General features: G+C 42.2%; 1 protein-coding gene across 1 annotated transcript; it reads right to left on the bottom strand.

Annotated features, from left to right (window-relative positions):
- Positions 1-1,137: 1,137 nt before the first annotated feature.
- Positions 1,138-24,409, bottom strand: LOC115136413 (hepatocyte growth factor-like protein). The gene is made up of 18 exons (XM_029671997.2): positions 24,093-24,409; positions 22,261-22,405; positions 21,993-22,108; positions 21,722-21,836; positions 19,991-20,127; positions 19,278-19,398; positions 18,973-19,091; positions 18,681-18,852; positions 18,160-18,290; positions 17,919-18,021; positions 15,603-15,739; positions 14,965-14,997; positions 14,708-14,822; positions 3,298-3,375; positions 2,950-3,096; positions 2,617-2,723; positions 1,749-1,891; positions 1,138-1,517 (listed from the first exon to the last, which is right to left on the bottom strand). The coding sequence occupies exons 1-18, from the start codon at positions 24,145-24,147 to the stop codon at positions 1,356-1,358; spliced, it is 2,136 nt and encodes a 711-aa protein (XP_029527857.1). The 5' UTR covers positions 24,148-24,409; the 3' UTR covers positions 1,138-1,355.
- Positions 24,410-24,476: the final 67 nt, after the last annotated feature.

The following is a 24,476-nucleotide window of genomic DNA, read 5'->3' on the forward strand; positions in this document are numbered from 1 at the left end:
GTAGGCCTATTCACATGTATATGATCAATATCAATGAAAAGGTCTCTGCACCATGGAATAAAATGTAGTCAGAAGGCATGACTGGAGTTTTTTTAGTGCTACTTTGTTACTAATTTATAAACCATTTAGTCTACCCTAATCTGCATTATAAACGAGAACCATAAGTCATATAAGTATTTGATTAGTCATCTATTATAAACAGAATTTCATGAAAGTGAGCACTATGAATTGCCAAACTGCCACTGAAACTGACCAAAGCCAGCACTCGTTTGTTGGTGTAATTTGTTGAACCACAATACACAAGTACTGTGTACTGTTCAATTCTCTTCTAGTTCTTTGTGTAAATGGGTATGTGTGTATTTGTGAATACTGTACGTGGATATGCAGATTTGTGAGTATCTACGTTTGTTTGCGTGTAATAAGAAAGCTAAAGTGTGCGTGTGTCAGTGTGTGTGTGTGTTAGAGAGAGGAAGAGAGCATGTAAGTGTAATGTCTACTGTAAATTTTGTATTGTTTATTTCCCTTTTGTTTATGATGTATTTCACTTGCTTTGGCAATGTAAACATATGTTTCCCATGCCAATAAAGCCCCTTAGATTGAATTGAAATTGAATTGAGAGAAAGAGTTAGTTCACTGCCCCTCTGCAGGCTGGTGTGTCTGAGATTCCGTTGGACTCTGATCTTGAGGTTTATTTAAGCTGAATTCCGTGGGCTCATCAGGACCGAGTTACAAAAATCCTCCTATAGAACCAGAAAGAATGTGCAGCGCATTCAGTTCTGTATAAGGCACAAAGGCATGTCTTTGGACGTGGGGGCAGGCATCAAAAGACAGGCAGCGGAGGGATTTCTTTAGAGGCTGGGGGGCAAAGAAGGTATTTTGATTGGGGGAGGGGAGTGAAGGGTTTTGGTGGTCAGCAATTTTAGTGACGGGTGTGGGAGCGCTTCTGGGAAGCATGAGGTTAAGGAGGCATGTGCTTCACAAAGGACATCCGGAGGTCACTGCCACGGTTCAATATGTAATGTCCGATAATCTAATAATCTAATCACCACAAAAGATCAGGGCTATTATGGATATTTTGTTCTGATCCAAAAGGTTCATAATGGGCTTGATTACACATAGACTACAGACGAGGGAAAACAGGGTTATTTACATCTTATATTTGTGTCATAACAACGTAGAATAATACACAACAACAGAGTATTATGGACATAATGACAGATATTACAACAATTCTATGTAGATGGTCACGGATAACAATTAGGCCGTTGTGGATTGTGCGCTATGGGGAGAGGGGTTGAAAGTTGTCCATTAGAACATAGGGCCAGTCACTGGTTGGTGACATACTGTATCTGTTACTAAGCCATCTCCATGACCTTCTTAATCCAGTCCACATAGATGGAGACGCGGATGAAGATGCTGGGCTGGCCTGGGTGTCCACAGCGCCTCATGGGGATGATCACTCCTTCCAGCACCCAGCAGTCACTGTTCTGACAGGCCAGAGGTCCCCCATAGTCTCTCTAGGGGTCGGGTGGGTATAACATATCACTGTCAGATCATTCTCACACAGCGACAGGACATATCGTAACTTAACGCACACGTTTGTGCTGTATGTCACAGAATGAATTTCCTAAAAGATCAAATAGTTTCACTCTCACACACACCATAAACCTCATTCTCTCTCATAGAAATAAACCGCCCTCCACATAGAGAAATCCTCCCCCTCACAAACACACCCGACCCAAACCTACCTCACAGGCACCCACCCCGCCCTGGAAGGAGTTGGTGCACATCTCGTTCTCCCGAACACGACCCCGAAAGAATTTGTTACAGTCCTTGTTGCTTATAACTGGTATTTGAGCCACATTGAGCACAGAGTCATCTGTAGAAGTGCCTGAGAAAGTGAGAGAAACAGTAAAAGAGGGGGGGGTGGAGAGAACGAGATAATGAGAGAGAGGTGGACATATGCTGAGTGATACTGGAAATAACAACACCATCTGTTGGTCCAGGATCTGAAAAGCTGTCTCATTTACATGACACATCAGTAAAACAGATACTACTTTAAGGGCAGCAAAAGATACCTAAAGAAACATTATGTCATACATTAGGGTCTCAGGTTTTCCTGACCACATCATCTGACCTGGGACAACTCAGGGCCCTGGTCGTAATGCAGCCACAGGATGGTGACATATAAAGGACATTATGAAGGAAAGGTATAAAGAGTACAACAGGGAAAAAAAAATGTGCAGATGAGGGTAATACAGATGCAGGATCTTAATTTGAGCCAGTGTGCGCTACAGCAAGGAAAATAATCCTGCAGCAACAGGAAATCTGAATTATTATGTGGATTATAATTCACAGACATTTTTGAACGGGTTGATAGGTTTTTTTCGTAAGTGAAAATCAAGTCTGAAATTGACATTACAAACTTCAAAAGCCTTTTTAAACCTCAAAATTCAGTACACATTTTAGATCTCCTGCATGGCAGGAAGGTTCTCCTCCAACAGGGTGGTCCAATGAAGAGCCTACATCTGTAAAAGGAAGGATAAAGATGAATATTGGAGGAATGTGACTAAATGATATTGTCGTGTTACAATTATGAGCATAGCTCTCCTTTACCTTTAGTTTCCCCCCAGCCTGCGATCTCGCAGTAGGTTCCGTTTCGAACTATGTAGCGTTCGGGAGGCAGGCAGATCTGAGACACACGCTCATTAAACTGGGCTGAGCTGAGGAAGAGGATGAGGAAGAGCATCAGCCTGAGCGGAATGGGGTTGCTGTTAAATCATACGGCGTGGACTAGTTGTAGGATACTATTGTTAGGTTACTGGTGAACTGTAAAAAAAACACACAAAAACAAGTATAATAAAAGATGTGCAGGGAAATATGTGGTTTGTGCATGTGTGTGTGTGTGTGTGTCCCTGCGTGCGTGCGCGTGTTTGTGTGTGTACGCACTATTCCAATTGTAGCATGACCAGCTGGGACTCAGAGGGTCCACAGACGATCTTGGTGAGAGGGATAGTCTGTCGGTCGGGCTCTCCTTCACTGGGGTTACGGAACAAAGTCCCCATCATGGCGGAGTACCCTGGAAGGTCCACATAACTGCACACAGAGAACACACACTGACCAACAATCTCCAACCTATTCAAGGGATTTACAACAACAAAAATGTTGTTTTAGAGTCTGGATCTGGGTCTTTTGGGTTTGACAGTTTTTCCTTTTACTGTGTTTAAAAAAACAACAACAACATGATATAAATACTTGATAATTAAGTAATGAGAAATAATAAATCAGAAAGCATACCAAGAGGAGAAACACTGCTTAGTGCTGATCACCCATTTGGAGCTAACCAAGGAGCCTCCACAGAAATGGTTTCCTTTCCTGCACACAAGGAGATAAGGGTTATGAAGACTAGGGTCTAACAGGGAGATTGAGGGGTCATGAAGACTTGGCTCTAACAGGGGGAGAGATAGAGGTTGTATAAACCGGAGAATAACAAAGAGAGAGAGAGAGAGAGAGAGAGAGTGAGAGAGAGAGAGAGAGAGAGAGAGAGAGGAGAGAGAGAATGAGGACTAGTCTCTAACAGGGAAAGAGAGAGAGGTTATAAATACTGGAGAATACCAGGGAGGGAGTGAGAGCAAGCTTTTCAAGCTAGCTATAGCTAAGAGCAAATAGCTAAATAAAGAAAAGGCTATCAAATAGCTGAGAAAATGTTTACATTTTGCTACTTGTACTACCGTAATTGCTGGACTATTAAGCGCACCTGAATATAAACCGCACCCACTGAATTATTAAAAAAATATGTATTTTGTACATAAATAAGCCGCACATGTCTATAAGCCGCAGGTACCTACCGGTACATTGAAACAAATGAACTTTACACAGCCTTTAAACGAAACACGACTTGTAACAAAAATAAATAGGCTTTAACGAAACACGGCTTGTAACAAAAATTAACAGTAGCCTACCAAGAAAGTCATTGGTCACTATCTTCCTCCTCCTGTGCACTGAAACCACTGAAGTCATCTCCTTCGGTGTCGGAGTTGAATAGCTTCAGAATTGCTTCATCCGATGTTGGATCGTTTTCATTGTCGCTCTCGTCACTTTCATCCGGAGGCAAATACCCCGCTGAGCTCATGCTGCCCCTTCAACACGCAGCAGTCCAGCCTTTCGAAACCCGTTGATGATAGTGGATTTTTTGACAATTTTTCCACGCTGTCAGGACCCACTGGCAGACTTGACCATAAGATGCTCTTCGCCTGCGGCCCGTTTTAGTGAAGGATTTCTCCCCACTTGTCATCCAAGCCTCCCACTGAACAAGGAGCGCCACCTTAAATGCACGATTTACACTGATGTCGAATGGCTGCAAATACTTTGGGCCATCTGCTTTTCTTCTCTCTGAAAGCTTTTGTTGTCTTTCTGCACTGAGTCAGTTCCTCACGCTGCTGTTTCCAACGTCTTATCATCGACTCATTAAGGCCAAGCTCCCATGCAGCAGCTCTATTTCCTTTTCCAACAGCCAGATTTATCGCCTTCAACTTGAAAGCTGCATCATATGCATTTCTCCGTGTCTTTGCCATGATGAGGGCGACAAAATTACTACCGTAATCAGAATGATGGGAAGTTTGAGCGCGCTCCATTTACGTCACATTATGTGACGGTGCTCAGTTTTTTGGCGGCATGAATCTTGTGAAAGCGGGAAAAATCCATAAATTAGCCGCGTCATTGTATAAACCGCGAGGTTCAAAGTGTGGGAATAAAGTAGTGGTTTATAGTCCGGAAATTACAGTACTTTTCTTTTTAATTGAAGAAGAAGAAATGGGATGCTGTTGCAGTAAAAAGGCTTGATCTGCGAACTGACATGAAAACAAGCTGGAAAAAGCTGAAAAGAAATGGAAAAGAGCTAGGAAAAAAATGACCAAGAGAAAATCCAAACAAAGATTATGTACCCTACAGATGTCTGCTCTTCCAAGGCAAAGAAAAAGAGAGTCATTTGAGACCTTGGTGGCGGACCTCACAGTACTAGTGGGGAAGAAAACAACAACGAATCTCATATTTCATACGGAGAGCCCCTCAGCCTGACACACTGCCCTGTGCACGAAATACTCAAAACATAGAAAGAATGGTAAAGGCAGACAGATAACAATCAACGAGGACAACGATAAAACTGCCCGTCTCACAGTTAACGTTTACCATAACGACACCATCTTGGTTCAGGGGTCGGAAAGCAGCCTGAGGACTTTCCAGGAAGACTTCCAGTCCCCAGGAGAAGAAGCAAAAGAGCAACTGCAAGAAGCTCTCAACAGACCAAAATCCAGGAGAAGATGACCCCTCCAAGCCCTGAAAACAGCCCTGTCTCTCCAAGAATCTTCTCCTACGTCGACTCTCTCAGAGACAGTCTACCTGTTCTAGAAAGAGACCTTACTGAGTTCAGGGAGATATTCCTTGACCAGCCAGAGCAGAGGCATTCAACAGCCGACACCAGCCAGCCTGATGAATCAACAGCACAGTAAGATCTCACCCCCCTTCCATAGATTTACACAGTAATTATGACAATTTCCGGAGGACGTCTTCTAACCTATCAGAGCTCTTGTAGATTAAAGTGACATGTTTTCCAGGTAATTAATCTAGTACTGAAATGATAAGCTACAGCTAGCTAGCACAACAGTGCATAAAATCTGGTGAGTAGTTAACTCAAAGAGAGAGAAAGTCAATAGTTGAACAGTTTGAACAAATTCAATTATTCCAAAATTAAGGAGAAGCAAGAAAGAGAGAGAGATGGCTATATTTGGTTGCATTTATTGTTTTTTTACTTTCACTTCCACTTAGCTAGCAAATGCAGCTAGCTAGTTTAGCCTACTCAAACACCCGGCTCAAAACAGAGAGGGATGCTGTGTTAGCTAGCTGGCTATGGCTATCCCAACACTGGAACTCTTCCAAGTCAAGGTAAACTTTTGGTTTGATTAATTTATTGCCTCTGTGGCCCACCGGTGTAACTGCTAAACTGCTTTCTGTACTGTATGGTTGTAAAGGGTTTACTAACGCATTAGTTCTAGTAGTTCTAGTTGACTATGATGTGACAACGCCGTAGGCTGCGTGTCGTGATTAGCGTTCATGATATGAAGGTTTGGCTTGGAAAGTTTTTTTCCGCCTGGTTACAGACAACTGTTGTGTTGTGCACTGAAGTCCACAAGCGCAGGGAAAAAGTGAGAGGAGCAGAGCACGTAGATAGCTGTGAGAAGGAATTATTTATACAACGAGCAAAGTGATCATGCTGTTTTTATGTGGCTGCAATGAAAGTTAACTGCGTTTGCATGTGATCAGGTGTGTATTCATTCTGCCGATTCTGTTAAAAAAAAGTTTTCTGAAACGGAAGCAAACAGAACGAAATGGGAATAAACATACCTGAATTTATCCAATAGAAACTCTCATTTGCAACCGTTGGACTAATGATTACACCCTAGATCAGCTAGATGCAGGCAATAGTATGCAAGGCAGTTTTGAATGTGCCATTGTCTGTCACTTTGATTACTAATAATTATCTCGACCTGTGCACCTAAGAAGTACACTTTTCATAAGCTCCAGAACGCCGCAGCCCGTCTGGTGTTCAACCTTCCCAAGTTCTCTCACGTCACCCCGCTCCTCCGCTCTCTCCACTGGCTTCCAGTTGAAGCTCGCATCCGCTACAAGACCATGGTGCTTGCCTACGGAGCTGTGAGGGGAACGGCACCTCAGTACCTCCAGGCTCTGATCAGGCCCTACACCCAAACAAGGGCACTGCGTTCATCCACCTCTGGCCTGCTCGCCTCCCTACCACTGAGGAAGTACAGTTCCCGCGCAGCCCAGTCAAAACTGTTCGCTGCTCTGGCCCCCCAATGGTGGAACAAACTCCCTCATGACGCCAGGACAGCGGAGTCAATCACCACCTTCCGGAGACACCTGAAACCCCACCTCTTTCAGGAATACCTAGGATAGGATAAAGTAATCCTTCTCACCCCCTTAAAAGATTTAGATGCACTATTGTAAAGTGGCTGTTCCACTGGATGTCTTAAGGTGAACGCACCAATTTGTAAGTCGCTCTGGATAAGAGCGTCTGCTAAATGACTTAAATGTAAATGTAATAAGCTAGGTTGTAGCAACCTCGTGATGGTACAGGGAAAATTTGAGTATCATGTTGTATCCTAAACCTATCAATGTTACTTTGAGCTGGGTGAATGGAATATGAATGAGAGTCATCCAATATTCTCTAACTGAAATCAGGCCATGCTCATAAAAAAAAAAAATCATCCTCCCTCATCTTAAAACGTCACCGAACGCCACTGGTCTCTTCCCTGGGAAAAGAGTCATCAAGCTCCGTTTTTGCCCCACCACAGACACTACAGAGTCCCAGGGCCCTTTCTCAACATCCAAGGGGCCCCAAGCAACATATAGCCAGGATCCCCACTGCCCCATTCACCACGCTGCCCCCCCCCCCCCCTCCCCCAAGAGTCATCCCTGACAGAGCACCCAGCTAGCCACAACAGGCAGTACAGAAGAACAGCTACACAGCAGTGACTGCCACAAGTTCCTCAGCACAGGACAACCAGAACCAGATAAGAGACATATTACCTCTAATCTGCTCTAAGATAGGCATACTGAACTAAAAACCTACATGCACTACAGATGACATCCAGGGTAAAGTACCAATGTATGCATAAGCCATGTAGCCTAGATAATAAGAGATAAATATATATTTTTCATGTTTTATTATGTATTGAATATTTAAATACTGTTTATTTGTTTTATCTCGTATGTTCAACACATCCTAAAGGAACATTTTAAACACAGCATCCTTAAGTAGGATATAAGCACCTACAGTGCATTCGTAAAGTATTCAAACCCCTTGACTTTTTCCACATTTTGTTACTTTACAGACTTATTCTAAAATTGATTAAACTGTTTTTTTCGTCTCATTAAATCTACACAAAATAACACATAATGACAATACAAAAACAGGTTTTAAGAATTTTTGAAAATTATAATTATAAATATCACATTTACAGACAGTATGTATTCAGACCCTGTACTCAGTACTTTATTGAAGCACCTTTGGCAGCGATTACAGCCTCAAGTCTTCCTGGGTATGGCCCTACAAGCGTGGGACACCTGTATTTGGGGAGTTTATCCCATTCTGCTCTGTAGCTCCTCTCAAGCTTGTCAGGTTGGATGGGGAGTGTCGCTGCACAGCTATTTTCAGGTATCTCCAGAGATGTTCGATTGGTTTCATTCCGGGCTTTGGCTGGGCCAATCAAGGTCATTCAGAGACCCGAAGCCACTCCTGCGTTGTCTTGGTTGTGTGCTTAGGGTCATCGTCTATTGGAAGGTCCTGAGCCCTCTGGAGCAGGTGTTCATCAAGGATCTCTGTGCTTTGCTCTGTTCATCTTTCCCTCAGTCCTGACTAGTCTCCCAGTCACTGTCGCTGAAAAACATCCCCACAACATGATGCTGCCACCACCATGCTTCGCCGTAGGGAGGGTACCAGGTTTCCTCCAGACGTGACGCTAGACATTCAGGCTAGGGCTGTTGCGGTGACCGTATTACCGCCGGCGGTCAAGAGTCATGAAGGCAGTCAAATTCCACGTGACCGTTTAGACACGGTAATTAGGCTTCTACAAGCTCTGATGCTGCTGATGGTCATTAGTAGCCTACCAAACTTGCTAACTGCCTGGTACTCAGCACTCTGTTGTTCCTCTAATCACTCTGACAATCAATGTAAATAGAATGGATTCTATTAGGGTGCATTACGGCGGCCGTGAAATTTGAGGCATTATCAAGTGCTTGTCAAATTGTGAATTAGTGACTGATGTAGTGTGATCAGCCTGCACAAAAAAAAAACAAAGCAGAGCTCATGCCTTTCATGCGACGTTTTTCAAATCCTCATTAGAGTTGCATCATGCAGCCTTAGAATGTATTAAAGTCCAAATATATAGCCCAACGTTTGTAGAACAACTGAAGTTACATTAATAACTCTAGCATATAGGAATACCTATTTGTTTGTTAACCGCTCAACACAGAATAGCCGTTTGTGTGCACTCCCTCAAATCGCTTGGAGAAAATATCCTTTCTATTTTATTCAGCTTTGTTCTATTGTATTCTTCATACTATAAAATAATGCCACGGAATTCTAAGCAGATCTTGCCTGCTAAATGAACTAGTGTAGCCCACAGCCATTTGGCACAGCCAGATCAGGACCTAACATAAGGACAACTCAGAGTATGGTATTCTGTTCTTCTGAAATAGACTACATTTTCTTCATGTCATGCTTCTTTAGACCTGTCTAAAATAAATAATGGATTTATTGTGAAGGCTATATTACATGGATTTATTAGACTTTTTAAAATGTAGATGCTCCAAAGGTCTGCATCAGTGGCTTGTAGGCTATGTGTGGAAGCCAGTAGATGCTAAATGTGTTTATGTTAACTAACGGTCAATTACTGTGAGACCAGCTGTTATTTGCTTGACAATCACCAGCTGACAACATTTTGTGACCGCCACAGCCCTAATTCAGGCCAAAAAGTTCAATCTTGGTTTCATCAGATCGTGAGAAACAAGATTCTCCTGTCAGAGAGTGCCTTTTGGCAAACTCCAAGCGGGCTATCATGTGCCTTTTACTGAGGTGTGGCTTCCGTCTGGCCACAATCATAAAGGTGGAGAGCTGCAGAGATGGTTGTCCTTCTGGAAGTTTCTCCCATCTCCACAGAGGAACTCTGGAGCTCTGAGTGACCATTGGGTTCTTGGTCACCTCCCTGACCTAGGCCATTCTCCCTCGATTGCTCAGTTTGGCCAGGCAGACAGCTCTAGGAGTCTTGGTGGTTCCAAACTTCTTCCATTTAAGAATGATGGAGGCCATGGTGTTCTTGGGACCTTCAATGCTGCAGACTTTTTTGGTACCCCTCCCCAGATCTGTGCCTCGACACAATCCTGTCTCGGAACTCTACGGACAATTCCTTCAACCTCATGGTCTGTATGGAGGAGTGGGTCAAAATCCCTGCTGCAGTGTGTGCAAACCTGGTCAAGAACTACAGGAAACGTATGATCTCTGTAATTGCAAACAAAGGTTTCTGTACCAAATATTAAGTTCTGCTTTTCTGATGTATCAAATACTTATGTCATGCAATAAAATGCAAATTAATTACTTAAAAATCATACAATGTGATTTTCTGGATTTTTGTTTTAGATTCCGTCTCTCACAGTTGAACTGCACCTATGATAAAAATTACAGACCTCTACATGCTTTGTAAGTAGGAAAACCTGCAAAATCGGCAGTGTATCAAATACAATCAAGTTGTAGAAACATCTCAAGGATGATCAATGGAAACAGGATGCACCCGAGCTCAATTTCGAGTCTCATAACAAATGGTCTGAATGGTCTGATTTTATTTTATTATTAACACATTTGCAAACATTTCTAAAAACCTGTTTTTGCTTTGTCATTATGGGGTATTGTGTGTAGATTTATGAGGAACATTTTTTATTTAATCCATTTTATAAATAGGCTGTAACATAACAAAATGTGGAAAAAGGGAAGGGGTCTGAATACCAACTTTGGGCTCCTGAGTGGCACTGCATCTCAGTGCAAGAGACGTCACTACAATCCCTGGTTCGATTCCAGGCTGTATCACATCTGGCCTTATTTGGAGAGTCCCATAGGCGGTGCACAATTGGCCCAGCATCATCCGGGTTTGGCCCGGTGTAGGCCGTCATTCTAAATAAGAATTTGTTCTTAACTGACTTGCCTAGTTAAATAAAGGTTAAATAAAAAAGTACAAAATATTTTCCAAATGCAGTGAATATATAACATTCAGGGTTTGTGCTCTTAAACATTTGGTTGTGAAAAGCACAGACACAGATATAGTAGACATCGTACCTAGTTCAGACATTATTATACTTCTTGACGACATGGAGTCGAAGAGAAACATCCTCTTCCAAAAATGACAGGGAGGTTACTGCAGGACTACCGTCAGTGAAACATCCACATGTAAAATGTGTCAGTGACTCAGGAGGGATTCTAATCTGGTTTAAAGAGAGGAAAGGAAAAACATAGTTGGCAAAAAAAAACATACCTTATTGTTATATGCCTCTGTCTGACTTTCAGTATTATAACAAAGTTTGTTTTCAGAGTCTCTATTCTGATATAATTCATTTTGAGTCAGTACGTAAAGTTCTGTTAATGGGGGATTTAAATGCTAGAACTGGTAAATATCCAGACTACATATATTTAGAGGGGAACACCCATGTACATCTGGGTATGAATCACAACTGACTACAGAGAGAGAGAAAGAGCTATGACAGTATTGTCAACAAAAATGGGAAACAAGTAGGTTTACTTATTGATCTGAACTAGGAAACAGTGCAGTCGACTTTGTCATAACAGATATAGAGCAAGAAAAAAAATCTATGCCTTTATGGTCATGCCACAACTCCCTTTGTCAGACAACTGCCAAATTAACATTTATCAGAATTTTTTTTTATCTGATGAACCACCCCTACATTTAAAACCAGAACTCTACCCCCCTCCCGCCCACATACCGTGGGGGGAAAAAGCTAGCCATGTTGAATAGAAGGCAGCATTAAATAACATTGATATTAAAAACTTGATTTACATTTGTATTTTTTTACTACATTTAAATAAGACAAAGATGGCGTTAAGCCACTGACAAATTGATGGATATATTCATCAATCTGGCACAAAAAAAAATACTACATCTTAAAAAGGTGAAAAATAGAATATCAAAAAAGAAAAATGGTATGGTTTGACAAAGAAGGTTCAACTGCAAGAAAAGAACTTAAGACTTTTGTCAAAACAAAAACAACAGGAGACACGTCTCATATACCAATAGGCCCTAAGCCAATATAAGAAAATCCCTATATATCACCAATTAATTTTATGAATCATGGAGGAAATTAGATACCACTCTTAAAAAAAAAAAAAACTGCGTTCATCCACCTCTGGCCTGCTCGCCTCCCTACCACTGAGGAAGTACAGTTCCTGCGCAGCCCAGTCAAAACTGTTCGCTGCTCTGGCCCCCCAATGGTGGAACAAACTCCCTCACGACGCCAGGACAGCGGAGTCAATCACCACCTTCCGGAGACACCTGAAACCCCACCTCTTTCAGGAATACCTAGGATAGGATAAAGTAATCCTTCTCACCCCCCCCCCCCTTAAAAGATTTAGATGCACTATTGTAAAGTGGCTGTTCCACTGGATGTCTTAAGGTGAACGCACCAATTTGTAAGTCGCTCTGGATAAGAGCGTCTGCTAAATGACTTAAATGTAAATGTAAATGTTAAAAAGAAAGAACCCCCAATCAAAGATTGGATTATCTGGAAACAGCATTTTGAAATACCTCTATAAATTCCAAATTTTAAAAAAGAACTTAACTCCACCCAAACATCAGTAATAGAACAATTAAAATAATTATAATTAACAGTAAAAACCCAACGAAACCAGCTGGACAATTACATTGTTTTAACTAAATGATCAAATAAAGGCCCTCAAGAGCGGTGAAGCCGCAGGGCCAGACAGCATTCGAACAGAGATTCGAACATTTTAAGTAAAAGTTTAATTGGATTCCTCCCTAAACACTGAACAACATATCACATATATATCCTCCATGTCCTCAAAAAACATGTCCACCAAACTCACAAAGGAAACACATATGCCTTGTTTTATCGACGTTTCAAAAAGCCTTTGATTCCTTATGGGATGAAGCACTGTTCTCAAAACCCCTTCGAAGTGGTGTAGGAGGCAAGGTCTATGATATTATTATTATTAAAGCACTGCATCTCAGTGCTAGAGGCATCACTACAGACCCTGGTTCCATTCCAGGCTGTATCACAACCAGCCGTGATTGGGAGTCCCGTAGGGCGGCGCACAATTGGCCCAGCGTCGTCCTGGGTTTGGCCGTCATTGTATATAAGAATTTGTTCTTAACTGACTTGCCTAGTTAAATAAAGGTGAAATAAAAATAAATAAATAAATGAGATCTATAATGAAAATAAAAGAACACAATTCTTTAGGTCAGGACAGAGGAGTAAGACAAGGTTACAATGTTAGTCCAACCTTATTCAATATTTATATAACTGAACTGGCTACAGATCAATCAAGATCTCTGGGACTCACCCTAGAAGACAAATAAATAAGGTGTATTTTATATGCCAATGACTTGTCACCAGCAATAATCTTGTCACCAACAGAACAGGGGGTACAACAAAGCATGTCCTTGCTAGAACAGTATTGTAAGGACTGGACACTATCCATTAATATGGAACAAAACTAAGTAATGATCTTTCAGAAAAAGTCCAGATCTCAGGAAAATAAGTACCATTTCACACCACCAATCCTGAAACACACCACCAATCCTGAAACACACCACTGACTATATTTACCTTGGTGGTTTGACATGGCCATAAAGTCCTTAACAGATAAAGCACGCAGAGCATATTTTGCGATCAGAAAGACCCTGTATAAATTTAAGCCACCAAGAAGAATTTGGCTTAAATTTTTGGACTCTGTCATAACTCCAATCCTTCCATGTGGCAATTTAAAATATACAGTACATCATGGGATGAAAGCCCCACCGAAAGGTTTTACCTGGAATTTTCTACAAATATTGTGCACAGAAATAGCCCAAACCTAGCCTGTAGTGCAGAACTTGGGAGATTTCCACTAGCACTCATAATTGAGAAAAGAGACACGACTTTCTGGACTCACCTAACACACTGTGATCCAGAATATTATCATCACAAGGCTGTCTTGTGAAAAGACTGGAACACAAAGAGTGACCCTTTAGAGCAACTGGCCCAGAAGCACCAGCTAAAATTCAACCATTTGACCACAAACAACACAGTTCTAATAAGTAGAAATCTCTAACCAAAATATGTAGAATATTGGCAAAACGAAATTCAACTGAATCACAAGCTTCAATGTTACCAAATTCTATATAGAGAGTTATCAAATTAGGACAACACCTTTTCAAAATCAAAGAATTCAAACCATGGAAGACATTAACAGACTCGATGAACCATAGCCTGGCAATAGAGACAGGATGCCATAGGAAAACATGGAAGGTCAGAGAGGAAAGACTAGGTCGGATGAAGTAGAGAATGAGGAGAAAATCTGCGTTATGTTAGGAGAAAACATTGAGACAGTAGATCTTGCTGCAGATGATGTGCTGCCTTGTCATCATTTAAGAGATGTCATATACATGATGAGCCTTTCTAGATTTCATTTCTGGAATTGTTTTTTAAAATGTCTTATTATTATTGTTTTTGTGTATATGCAGTATACTGTATATTATTATTGTTGGCCCAACATATTGTTCATTTATGTAATACTTCATATACATTGCTTTGACAATGTAATGTCTGCGTCCAACTCACACTCCCAAACACTTAGATCCCCTGAACGCAGCCCACTTTCCAGCTCACTCACTCTTTTTTGAGTAACGTTTACTGTTCATTTTGATTGTTTATTTCACTTTTGTTGATTTTTTTTTACTTCACTGGCTTTGGCAATGTTAACATATGTTTCCCATGCCAATAAAGCCCTTACATTGAAATTGAATTGAGAGAGAGAGAGATGCCATGAACACTGGTCTAACAGGGGAGACAGAGAGGTTATGAAGACTGAGGCTGGAGTCTCTATTGCTGAGTAAATCTCACTGAGACTGACCTGTCTCTGAGGCTGACTGTCCAGGGAGAGTTTCCAGGACGCCCACCAACAATACGGAGTATGCTCTTGACGAAACGATCATCTCTCTTCCCACACTCATTAAACTCCACTTTCTCTGTGCGCACACAGACACACACACACACACAACACACACACACACACACACACTTCAGTTAGTGAGTAAAGTTGTGTACACAGGTACACTTCCAGGAAGCACTTATCATTCATTATAGTTGCATATTCCATTAGGAACTCACCGGCTGGCTCAATGATGGACACTTTCTCCCCAGCTGTTCAAACAACAATAAACAGAATAATTTTTTAAAAATAATTTTGAAGTAACAGCCAAGGAGGGATTAGTTCTTCGAGCAAAATGTATGAAAAGAGCTTTATAGTGTTAGTAAATTAACATTAGGCCTAGAAGTATAGAGTACAGAGTATAAGATATACTGGCGGTGTCCGAAATCTGTCTTGCCTACTACTTACTAAAACGACATAATGTGTACTAATCATACTCATACATATACTATTTAGAAAGTACTGTTTGGTAAAAACAGTAAGCAGTAAGCAATAAATATCAACATACTAGGCTCACCCATCCTGATAACGCGGCATCTAATGCGCAATGTGCGTTGATAATGTGCGTTGATTCCCACCATTAGTTCATTTGGGTACAGCGTGTCCCCTTGTCCCCTTGTCTCATTATCAGCTTATCTTCATACTATAAAACGTTCTATTTTCGCATACCTAAAATGCCTACTGTGTAGAACGAAAGTATGGGAATTCGGATATGGCCAATGAGTGATGGAGTAACAAGAGACAGATATGGAGAAAGGAATGTAATGCCTGAGGGGACAGAGGTATGGGGGGGAGGGGGGGGGGTCGGAATGTTTACCGCACTGCTTGATGGCGCAGTAGTCAAACTCTGTTTTGGGGTCAGTGGTGTAGCACCAGGGTCCGTGTTGGTCCCCATCTGGGTTCCGGCAGTAGTTCTCTGTCAGGTTGCCCTCAGGGTGGGTCCCTGGGTTTATCCTGGAAAACCACAATACAGTAAAAGCACTAAACCTACCTACCCATGCCACAGCAGACACTTCTACACCCACATACTACTATCCCATACATTGAAATATATATATATATATATATATATATATATACACACAGTACCAGTCAAAAGTCTGTACACACCTACTCATTCAAGGGTTTTTCTTTATTTTGACTATTTTCCTCATTGTAGAATAATAGTGAAGACATCAAAACAATGAAATAACAAATATGGAATCATGTAGTAACCAGAAAAGTGTTAAACAATTCAAAATATATTTTAGATTTTTCAAAGTAGCCACCCTTTGCCTTGATGACAGCTTTGCACACTCTTGGCATTCTCTCAACCAGCTTCATGAGGTAGTCCCCTGGAATGCATTTCAATGAACAAGTGTGCCTTGTTAAATTTTGGGGGGGAATTTATTTCCTTCTTAATGCGTTTGAGCCAATTAGTTGAGTTGTGACAAGGTAGGGGTGGTATACAGAAGATTGTCCTTTTTGGTCAAAGACCAAGTCCATATTATGGCAAGAACAGCTAAAATAAGCAAAGAGAAACGACAGTCCATCATTACTTTAAGACATGAAGGTCTGTCAATCAAGGACATTTCAAGAACTTTGAAAGTTTCTTCAAGTGCAGTCGCAAAAACGATCAAGCGCTATGATGAAACTGGCTCTCATGAGGACCGCCACAGGAGAGGAAGACCCAGAGTTACCTCTGCTGCAGAGGACAAGTTCATTAGAGTTACTAGCCTCAGAAATTGCAGCCCAAATAAATGATACACAGAGTTCAAGTAACAGACACATGTCAACATCAACTGTTTGAATCAGGCCTTCATGGTCTAATTGCTGAAAAGAAACCACTACTAATGGACACCAATAAGAAGAAGAGACTTGCTTGGGCCAAAAACATGAGCAATGGACATTAGACCGGTTGAAATCTGTCCTTTGGTTTGGAGGCCAGATATGAGATTTTTAGTTCCAACCGTCGTGTCTTTGTGAGATGCAGTGTAGGTGAACGGATGATCTCCGCATGTGTAGTTCCCACCGTGAAGCATAGAGGTGTGATGGTGTGGGTATCACATTTCAGGTAAGACCCAGATGCAGATAGTGTCGAAGTAACAAAGGTTTATTATTAGTATAGGGGCAGGCAAAACGACAGGTCAAGGGCAAGCAGAGGTCAGTAATCTAGATAGAGTGCAAAAAGTCAAGAACGGCAGGCAGTCTCAGGGTCAGAGAAGGCAGGGGTCAATAATCCAGTGTGGTATGGCAAGGTTCAGAACGGCAGGCAGGCTCGGGGTCAGGTTAGGCAGAATGGTCAAAACCGAGAAAAACAAGAAAACAGGAACTAGAACAGACAGGAGCAAAGGGGAAAAACGCTGGTAGGTAAAACAACAATTAACTGGAAACAGACAAACAGAGAACACAGGTATAAATACACTGGGGAAGATTGGTGACACCTGGAGGGGGGTGGAGACAAGCACAAAGACAGGTGAAACAGATCAGGGTGTGACAGTGGGGGTGCTTTTCTGGTGACAAGGCACACTTAACCAGCATGGCTACCACAGCATTCTGCAGCGATACGCCATCCCATCTGGTTTGGGCTTAGTGAGACTATCATTTGTTTTTTAATAGGACAACACCCAACACACCTCCAGGTTGTGCAAGAGCTAAGAAGGAGAGTGATGGAGTGCTGCATCAGATGACCTGACCTCCACAATCATCCGAACTCAACCCAATTGAGATGGTTTGGGATGAGTTGGACCGCAGAGAGAAGGAAAAGCAGCCAACAAGTGCTCAGCATATGTGGGAACGCCTTCAAGACTGTTGGAAAATAATTCCAGATGATGCTGGTTGAGAGAATGCCAAGAGTGTTCAAGCTGTCATCAAGGCAAAGGGTGGCTATTTTGAAGAATCTCAAATATAAAATATAAATATAAATATAAATATAAATATAAACACTCTTTTGGTTACTACATTATTCCATATTTGTTATTTCATATTTGTTATTTCATAGTTTTGATGTCTTCTCTATCATTCTTCAATGTAGAAAATAGTAAAAAATAAAGAAAAATCCTTGAATGAGTAGGTGTGTCCAAACTTTTGACCAAACATACCTGCCAAATTCATGATACATTTAATTTTAGAATCTACTCGTTATTTTTGATACTTTGTTTTGTGAGGCATGTTGACACTCCACTTCTGGCAGGTGACGCCCTTCCGCGTCTTTCGGACCACACCCCTGTAGTTTTTACCATTTTCATGGTAGCAATCTGGGGCGTGGGGAAAAAGGACATGAAAACATGATGACAAAAAACCCTTCTGTGAGTTATCAAGTAGGCTTGTGTTTGAGGACCCTAGATTGCATTGTGAGTGCATTGTTGCCACTGAAACAGCAGAGAGCAGTGTACCCTCAGCTTCGATGTCGTCTGCACAGCGTTTGATATGCAAGCAGAGAGCCGTCCTCATCTCAGGCACAGACGTGAAGCACCAGGGAGCCTCGGATCCATCTGGGTTACGACAGTAGTTCTCTTCCAAGCCCCTGGAAGCAATGGTATAGAAATGAGTATAACCAATATGTATAGCACACAATAACACAGGGATATATGGATAAAACAGCTAATACTATAGATCAAAATAACACAGGGACAATCATTCATGGGTAAATTTTGGATGTATGCTACTGACTCTGGATAAGCGTCTGCTATGACTAAACTGTATATGTGTTTCGGAACACAAATACCTAGACCCAAGATCAGCCATTCATGTAGACCCTCATCTCAAGACCCCTAATGTCACTCCTCCTCATCACACCACTCACTAACCATCATTCCGCCGCACATCCCTCTTAACTATCAATCCCACCGCTCATCCATCCATCCATCCATCCATCCATCCATCCATCCCTCTTCCGCCCGTTCCTCTGGCTTACTTGCATTCGTAGGTGTTTGGGTAGAAGGGGTGCTCGTGAGGGTACTGGGCGTCCCACCGCTGACAGGCAATACCGCCGGTCGTCTCGTTCACTTTGCCACGGTAATCCTCCCCGCGACCACGGAAACAGTTTGTGGTGTAGCTGGACCGGAGGTGTCTCTTAGGAACCGCAGCTGGAGTGAAAGGAGAGACGTGACATTATGAGGGGTGATATAGATTGTATTACATTGTTATAAACATGGAAACGTGTGAATGGAAGGGACAGGGAGGGTGTATGAAGGGGACAGACGTACGGCACTTGCTGATCTGGCAACTCTCTCTCTCCATATCAGGGTCTGTGGTGTAGCACCAAGGAACAGGGGAGGAGTCTGGGTTACGGCAGTAGTTATCATCCAAGCTCTTATCTGGATACCTGGGACGCACATGTACAGGATTCCATGTTAGGAGCTTCTCATTCCCTTGGAAATGTTGATTGTTTTCTACTCTGTTACAGTACAACATATTGATGACAACATATTGATGTAGGCCTACAACAAACTGTATGTAAAAGAGTGGAGTGGTAGTGGTAGTGATTACAGCGGTGGGTAGACAGACATACTTCTCAGGCTGGTAGATGTGTTGTTGTGGGTACTGCTGGTCCCAACGTTGACACTCTCTGCCACTCACTGTGTGGTCAACCTGGCCCCTGTAGTCTTCCCCGTTACATGTGATACACACCTCTGTGCACAAACCCAAACACACACAGTCTGTAGCAACACTTTTTCGACAGTGATGTTCTCTATGATCAAAGACAACACGTACACCACAATCAATCATTTACACATAGTGTTATAACGTTATCTTTAGAAGCATTTGCTATTGCAATCCTTCCACCCCTGGAATGTTGAACAGAATGGGAGGTGCAGAATCTCACTCTCTACCACACCTGCTGTCTCTAACTCTGAATGCTCAGCTATGAAAAGCCAACTGACATTTACTCCTGAGGTGCTGATCTGTTGAACCCTCTACAACCACTGTGATTATTATTATTTGACCCTGCTGGTCATCTATGAACGTTTGAACATCTTGGCCATGTACTGTTATAATCTCCACCCGGCACAGTCAGAAGAGGACTGGCCACCCCTCAGAGCCTCGTTCCTCTCTAGGTTTCTTCCTAGACCCCTGCCTTTCTAGGGAGTTTTTCCTAGTCACCGTGCTTCTACATCTGCATTGCTTGCTGTTTGGGGTTTTAGGCTGGGTTTCTGTATAGCACTTTGTGACATCGGCTGCTGTAAAAAGGGCTTTGTAAATACATTTGATTGATTGATGTACCGTCTTTGCAGTGGGGGATATTGCAGCTCTCATAGCGGCGTTCTGGATCATTGGTGTAGCACCACGGCCCGATGGGGTCCCTATCTGGGTTCCTGCAGTAGTTCAGCTCCAAACCATTAGTGGCTGTGGGTGTCCATCTATGACAAGGTATAGAAACAGAATATGTGTGAGAGAAAGAGATATCTTATTGGATTTGGCTTTGGGTCATGGTTTCCAAACTACTACTAATGCTCTACCCAGCACCAATTGTATTGTGGACATGGCTGAACTGGTACTAACCTCCAACTATTTTCTCTTCAGAGGAGACTTTTTCCTCCAGACCAAAGGGACAGCGATGGGGAGCTCTAAGGCTCCTAATTATGCTAACCTATATCTAGGAATGTTTGAAAAACAGGTGGTGCTGAATCCAGACCTTAACCCTTTTCTCTCCAATATTCTCACCAATTCTGAGATATTTGGATGACATTTTCATGATCTATCCAGGGACGCAACTTTTAGAATTCCATGCTTATCTAAACGCTATGAATGAACACCTTCATTTCACCATTAACTATGACCTATCACAAATCAGTTTTCTTGATGTAATAGTTAAGGACAAAACCTCCCTCTCTACAGATCTCTTTAGGAAACCCACGGACAAGAATAACCTCCTTAGAGGTGACAGCTTTCATCCACGTCCACATTAAAAATCTCCCTATAAGTCAATTCAGTCGCATCAGAAGAATATGCAGCTCTGATGCTTCTTATTAGAAACAGACCACGGACCTCACACAAAGGTTTAGGGAAAGGGGATACAAAGACAATTGGGTAAAACATGCCAATTATCGTTTTGAAGGACTAACACAGTTGGAAGGGCTTCAACCAAAAGTTAAAGAAAAAGCAGAACTTGTCCCATCATGCTTCACCCGATACTCACCATTGGGGAAGGCATTTAAGATCATTATCAGGAAGCACTGGTAATTACAAATGTGGCCAATATGCTCAATGCAGCTTCACGTATAAGTGCAACTAATTTACCCACAACCCCCCACACAGGACAAAGATTTAATATAATTTTACCTGCATGTGCACCAATGTTATTTACATGTTGAAATGTCGTTGTGGTCTGTCTTACGTAGGGAAAACCCATAGAAGCCTTAAGACACGGATCAGTGAGCACCGCAGCAATGTACAGACAGGTGAGACAACACATCCGGTTGCTGTTCATGTTGTACAAGCTGGACATCCTATTAGTTCTCTGAGATACATTGGAATAGAAATGGTGGGAGGGGACATTGAGACGGGACATTGAGAGAAAACTTCTTCAAAGGTAATCTTTCTGGATCCACAGATCCCTCTTGGCCTTAATGAGTTTGACTTGAAACCGTTTTTTTTATAGTCTAAATTGTGTCAATAAAAAAAGTATGCTAATTTAATATTGTATGTGTATATATATTACTGTAAATATTGATCACATTCCCTGTGTGTGATCATATATTTTGATACATTGAATGGTAATATTGTGTAACTATGTTATACATTTTTACCTCCTGTTTCAGGAAGTGATGTCACTGAGTACTGCGCCTATATATAAGGACCTTCCACCCCCACCTGGGATATGAATGCCTGATGAAGACCTAAGGGTCAATACATTGCAAATAAATATCACCTGGGAGCATGAGCAGTAGTGTGCGGCGTTTTCCTTTGTGTTTTACAAACTACGACTCCCATAAATCAACGGGATGATCTTACCTGTGATCGTGTGGGAACTTTGACCACCACTGTTGACAAGTATGGCCATTTTTCGTCGTGAACACCTTGCCTCGATAGTCTTCTCCTTTACCCACAATGCACTTCCTTACGTACACTGCACATGGAAGAAAAACATCTGCCTTTTCAAACAGAAATCACAGCATGCTGCTGACACAACATGACTCATTTTGTAGCGTTATACAGAATGAGATCAATTCACTTAGAACATAAATGACAGAGAACATGACCTCACTTTGACCCCAAAGCTTACCCTTCTTCTCATACAGGTCACAGTTGACGTTCCTCTTGACCTCTGCGTTGCTGCCATCCTCCACCCATGGCAGCTGTTTACAGGTGATGGAGCGGCGCGTCTCGTAGTTGAAGGCTCTAATGAAAGGAGTTTTCAAGTTCATTTTGTGTTCAATTTTTTTTACCAATTTGGGGGTCAGCCTGACTGGCACTCAAACCCGTTAGTCCAACACCTTATCCGCTAAGATCGCTAGGTGTTGTACTAAGGTCATTACAACCCTCCAGGGTACCTGCAGTCCAGTGTGTGTGAACAGCGTCTGGCACAGTCCTCCAGCGTCAGCCCTGGCAGCATCAGCACCCGTGCAGAGTTCCAGGAGGTCGGAACCAGCTCCCTTCCCTCAGAACGCTGGAAGTCATTCAGAGGACTGCGGGAACCTATGGCCAAATACAAAACGCACAGTCCTAATATCTGGGGGCTTACACTATATATAAGTATGTGGACACCACTTCAAATGAGTGGATTTGGCTATTTCAGCCACATGTATAAAATCGAGCACACAGGATGCCACCTTTCCAACAAGTCAGTTTGTCAATGTTCTACACTGCTAGAGCTGCCCCGGTCAACTGTAAGTGCTGTTATTGTGAAGTGGAAATGTCTAGGAGCAACAACGCCTCAGCCGCAAAATGGTAGGCCACACACGCTCACAGAACGGGACCGCCGAGTGCTGAAGCTCGTAGCGAGTAAAAATCGTCTGTCCTCGGTTGCAACACTCACGATCCAGTTCTAAACTGGCTCTGGAAGCAACGTCAGCACAACAACCGTTCATCGGGAGCTTCATGAAATGGGTTTCCATGACCGAGCAGCCGCACAAAAGCCTAAGATCACCATACGCAATATCAAATGTTGGCTTGAGTGGTGTAAAGCTCGCTGCAATTGGACTCTGGAGCAGTGGAAACACGTTCTCTGGAGTGATGAATCACACTTCACCATCTGGCAGCGATGGATGAATCTGGGTTGAGCTAACACTACCTGCCCCAATGCTTAGTGCCAAGTTTGGTGGAGGAATAACGGTCTGGGGCTATATTTAATGGCTCTGGCTAGGCCCCTTAGTTCCCCCCTTAACAATGGCATTCTAGATGATTTTGTGCTTCCAACTAAAGTGGCAACAGTTTGGGGTAGGCCCTTTCCTGTTTCAGCATGACAATGCCCCCATGCACAAAGCGAGGTCCATACAGAAATGCTTTGTTGAGATCGGTGTGGAAAAACTTGACTTGCCTGCACAGAGCCCACATCGAACACCTTTGGGATGAATTGGAACACAGACTGTGAGCAAGGCCCAATCGCCCAACATCAGTGCCCGACCTCCCTAATGCTCATGTGGCTGAATGGAAGCAAGTCCCTGCAGCAATGTTCCAACATCTAGTGGAAAGCCTTCCCAGAAGAGTATATATATTAATGCCCATGATTTTGAAGTGAAATGTTCGATGAGCACTTTTGGCCAAAATGATATCTAACCACTATCTTACTGGAGTGTTAAAAATGGGAGTTGTTTCAGAACAGTTTTGGTTCGAAGTTCTAACTTAAAATGCCATGTAATATGTCCTTTGGTAGGCCTATCTACTGAACTATTAACAAACAGTACATCATGTACTGAGCATCCAGCTGTCTGTTTGTGAGCTTTCGGCTGAACAACATTTGGGCATGGGTCTGACTGAGCACAATAAGACCTTTGGACCAACCACACCATTTTTTGTGTGAAGCTTACAAGAATGGACAAGTGTCTCTATCAAAACACTTAACTGACAGAATCACATTTTTTGACAGACTGTAATTCGTAAAAGGACAGATTTATACACGATTGGATTTTTTTTACACTATATGTATATGTAGAAAAACTGCAGTCAATTGTGCAGTGTAAACTGAGCTGACCCAGGAATACAATGTACAACCAACAAAAAAGGCACATCAACTCAACAACATCAAATCAATAAACCAATCCCAGTTGCATTATTAATGAACGTAGGTACCCAATCGGCACATGAATCTGAAATAGAATTTTAAAAAATAAAATTAAAAAACATATAAAAATAAATAAATAAATAAATATGTTATTTTTCTTACCACTGACCAATCCCCTCCAAAATGCCAGGAGAACACAGGAAATAATGAGTTTCATGGTTACAGAAGAGAATAAGACAGACCAGTGCTGGATGGAAGCAGATCCAAGGACTTAATAATGTTTTTGACAATTCTGGAGTTCCTCTGGCTGGCGTGTGTTTACGAAATTGATTAGGCTAGACTAGAGCAAGGTGAACAATTAAGAAGCCTATAAAAAACGATATATTGTGGTGTTTGTTGGACGGGAAAAGCCAGAGTTACAAAATAAGTGTGAATGTAATGACTGCATCCCGTCCACCCACACGTGAACATTGAATAGCTTAATCAAACAGAGGCGCTTACCCCCAAAAAGACAACGAAGAACATGAATCATTAATGAAAGGTAGC

This window comes from Oncorhynchus nerka, linkage group LG2 (genome assembly GCF_034236695.1).
Source record: "Oncorhynchus nerka isolate Pitt River linkage group LG2, Oner_Uvic_2.0, whole genome shotgun sequence".
Lineage (NCBI taxonomy): Eukaryota > Metazoa > Chordata > Actinopteri > Salmoniformes > Salmonidae > Oncorhynchus > Oncorhynchus nerka.